The 3,339-nt window shown below is 30.9% G+C and overlaps 1 protein-coding gene across 1 annotated transcript in view; it reads right to left on the bottom strand.

Moving 5' to 3' along the window:
* Positions 1 to 1,359: 1,359 nt before the first annotated feature.
* Positions 1,360 to 3,339, bottom strand: part of LOC108755215 (60S ribosomal protein L4) — a 16,857-nt gene continuing 14,877 nt past the window's right edge. The window contains exons 5-8 of the mRNA XM_018498141.1: positions 2,533 to 2,631; positions 2,100 to 2,371; positions 1,753 to 1,912; positions 1,360 to 1,611 (exon numbers count right to left, since the gene is read on the bottom strand). Coding sequence (XP_018353643.1) covers positions 1,444 to 1,611; positions 1,753 to 1,912; positions 2,100 to 2,371; positions 2,533 to 2,631 — 699 coding nt within the window. The 3' untranslated portion in view covers positions 1,360 to 1,443. The remainder of the gene's footprint in view (positions 1,612 to 1,752; positions 1,913 to 2,099; positions 2,372 to 2,532; positions 2,632 to 3,339) is intronic.

Here is a 3,339-nt window from a genome sequence, read left to right as displayed (position 1 = left end):
TATATATATATATATATATATGCACGTTTTATTTTTAATATAGAAATTCTAATTTAATATTATATTATAAAATGTTTTAATATATATATTATAAAATGTATTATATGTATAAAATTTAATTTTATTTGATTAAGTAATAAATGCATCAATATTTATTAAAAAATATATACATTTATGCTCATTAAATTATCGTTCTTTAACTTACCGACATCAAAAAATTTTGAAATTAAAAAGAATAAAAACGAGACTTGAACGACAATTTTTATTTTTTTATGTATTCTACGTATGAAAATACATAACTTTACAGAATTACAGGAAAATGGGAGAAAGAATATTTATCAAATCCTCTAAGTTTACAGTTTTCTCCGATAGGAGCGCTAGAATTTGTTCTTCCATAGAGTTCCTTTAATAAGAATCACGACACAAGAGTGGAAATACGCCATTGTCGAGTGCCGGTCGGAAACAGCACAATTCCATCATTGAGTCCGATTTCGCATTCGTGCTTTTTTGTACTACTACACCATGAAAGAGTTGCTCATACTAATTCACAGATTCACTACCACATCCGCAACTCTATTCTTCTATTACAGCGCTTTTCCGACATCGTTTCAAGTCCATTTTTTTCGGCACCGATCGCTTGAGTTTGGTTTCCTTTTTACTCGGTTGACTCTGTGGATTATAGGAACTTACTATAAGCAATCAACAAGTGATTGAAAAATTTGTCGTCCGACAAAAACACACAAATGAAATAATAGCCTTATTTCATTAATCGCGCTCAGTGATACACATCGATTGATTTTTGCCTTTTGTTAGCCCGACATAAGGTGTGAAATTTAATCTATCACATCACATGTAATAGTTTTTAAAAATGCACGTCGGAAAAAATATTTGATTTTGCTTAAATAAATGCAACCTTTAAAAATATATTTCCAAAAATACGCGCGTCAAAAATTATCACCGAAAACCTCAAATAAATTACAACTCATATAATGCAAAATAAAATGTTATAATTGAACTGTATGAAGATTTAGAAAATGTATTGCACAAAGTCATATAGAAATATTATTAGATATCAATATCTAATTGACCGTATTTAGCATTTTTTCTACTTATTTAATTTTTAAAATTCTAAATTAAATAAATAGAAAATTGACACAAAATGAAATCTACTTCAAATAAATTTAAATTAATTAAATTTTTAATATTGTTCTAAATGTAGATGGTGATGTATATTAAATGCGTCTTATAATAAATGGACTTATAGTTAAGCATAGATTTCTTAGAGAGAATTAGGAAGATTAAAGAAGATTAGAGAGAATTAGGTAGAATTAAGAAAGATTAAAATGTTTATGAAGACAATTAGTTATAATTTTTCGCCTTTTATTTGAAGACAATGATAAAATTATGAGTTACAACAGTGTTGATGTTGCCAACGCTTGTTGTTTACTTTTTAGTTGGCTGCTTGGTAGGCGCAGCGGTTTTCGTAGTATCTTTGTCAACTTTAGCTTTCGAGGTCTTTTTCACGGTTGTCTTGTATTTAGCCAGTTGCTCTTTCCTTCTTTTCAAAAGTGCGATGGTCTTCGTCGTCGACGGTTTCTTTGACAATTTTATCTGTAATATCCATAAATTGATCGATAAGTAATTCAAAATTTTGAATACAAACTGTATACTTTTTGCGCAATTCTCCTTCTATACTACTATATAAGTCTAAAATATATATAATAAAAAATCACAGTTAATTATAGTACATACGCCTCGTTTTTCAGCGAGAATCAAATCCTTTTCACGCTGACGTTTTTGCGCAGTCAGAATGGCAGCACGTTTCAGAACTGCAGCATACGGATTGAGACGCAGCATAGCCCGTGTGTTGGTCAACGGGTTCAGTTTCTTTACTCTACGCACCACCTTCTTTCTATAATTGCATTTAATAAAACATATTAGTCACATTATTTATCATGAATGATAGATAGAATGGGCTTCTCGAAATAGCATTTCAGTGCGCTCAAATGAAAAAAAAAAAAAAAAAAAAAGTATATTTACGAATTTAATTGCCGATCTATATATATATAAAAGATCTTTTTTTCTTCGTCTATAATTACCTAGGAGCTCTCAAGACTTTGCGAATTTCCTCAGACTTTAGAAGTCTGGATAGATCCGTGTTGGCCATTTTAGGAAATGGTAAGTTATATCCTTTCTTAAGCTGTGATTCTTTACGCCAGGTTCCATAAAGGGCATCCAATTGCTCAAAAGCGGATTTCGTCCAGATTACAAAGCGTCCGACGTGACCGCCAGGTGCCAACTTCAACAGATTCATCTTGTTGATGTTCATCAGAGAAACGCCTGGGATATTACGGAATGCTTTACGGATACCCTAAAAATTATAATGTGATTTATATAGCAATTTTTTATATTTCCTAGGCTTAATAATTAAGTTTGCATATAAATGTGAATAAAATTTATTTTAATTCGAATTTTGTTTACAGATTGAATTGTCAGACAATAGAGAAAAAACTTCAAAAGAAAATTGCTTACCTGATCTTGACCATATACAATTAGAGGTCCACGCCGCTGAATGCGTCGGCGATTACGCATTTTACCTTTACCAGCACGAAAACGTTGAGATTTATACACCTAGTAAAAAATAAATAAAATATAATTTAATAAAATTTTTTTGGTTAAAAATTTAGAAAGAACTTATATAAATCACATGGATTTGATTAATTACCTCTTCTTCATAAGAATTTTAAGGACCTATTCTGTAAAGTCCGATCTATATGAGGTGCAGAACGCGAGTCGCAAACTTGTTGCGTCAGTCAATCCGACGCGTCAATTTTAAAAGTAACACTTTGAAATTGGCTGACGCAACAAGCTTACAACCTGTGACTCGCGTTCTGTGTCTTACATAAATCGGCTTAACTTAACGACTATAAACGTTACAATTACATGTTAAGAGTTACAGAATAGGTTCCTTAATCTTTTAAAAAATAAAAATAACCAATAGGGAATAAAGGCCATAACGGTTGAAATTGTTTTAAAGAGCTGTTTTAAGATTTTTAAACCTTTAAATAATTCTATGTGAATTTGAGGAAGGTTCCGATTGCACACATTGCATGTTGCACATATGCGTCGCTAATTGGCAAATTTAAAAATAAAATATTCTCATTGGTAAAGCAATGAAAAATTACTAGGCATCGGCTGATATGAGGAGTGTGTGCAATCAGGATCCTCCCATGAATTTGTATATATAATATAATATATTATATTATATATACAAATTCATGGGAGGATCCTGATTGCACACACTCCTCATATCAGCCGATGCCTAGTAATTTTTCATTG

Source organism: Trachymyrmex septentrionalis, unplaced genomic scaffold (assembly GCF_001594115.1).
Source record: "Trachymyrmex septentrionalis isolate Tsep2-gDNA-1 unplaced genomic scaffold, Tsep1.0 scaffold101, whole genome shotgun sequence".
NCBI classification, from domain to species: Eukaryota; Metazoa; Arthropoda; class Insecta; order Hymenoptera; family Formicidae; genus Trachymyrmex; species Trachymyrmex septentrionalis.
This window is presented reverse-complemented; position numbering and strand designations above follow the sequence as displayed.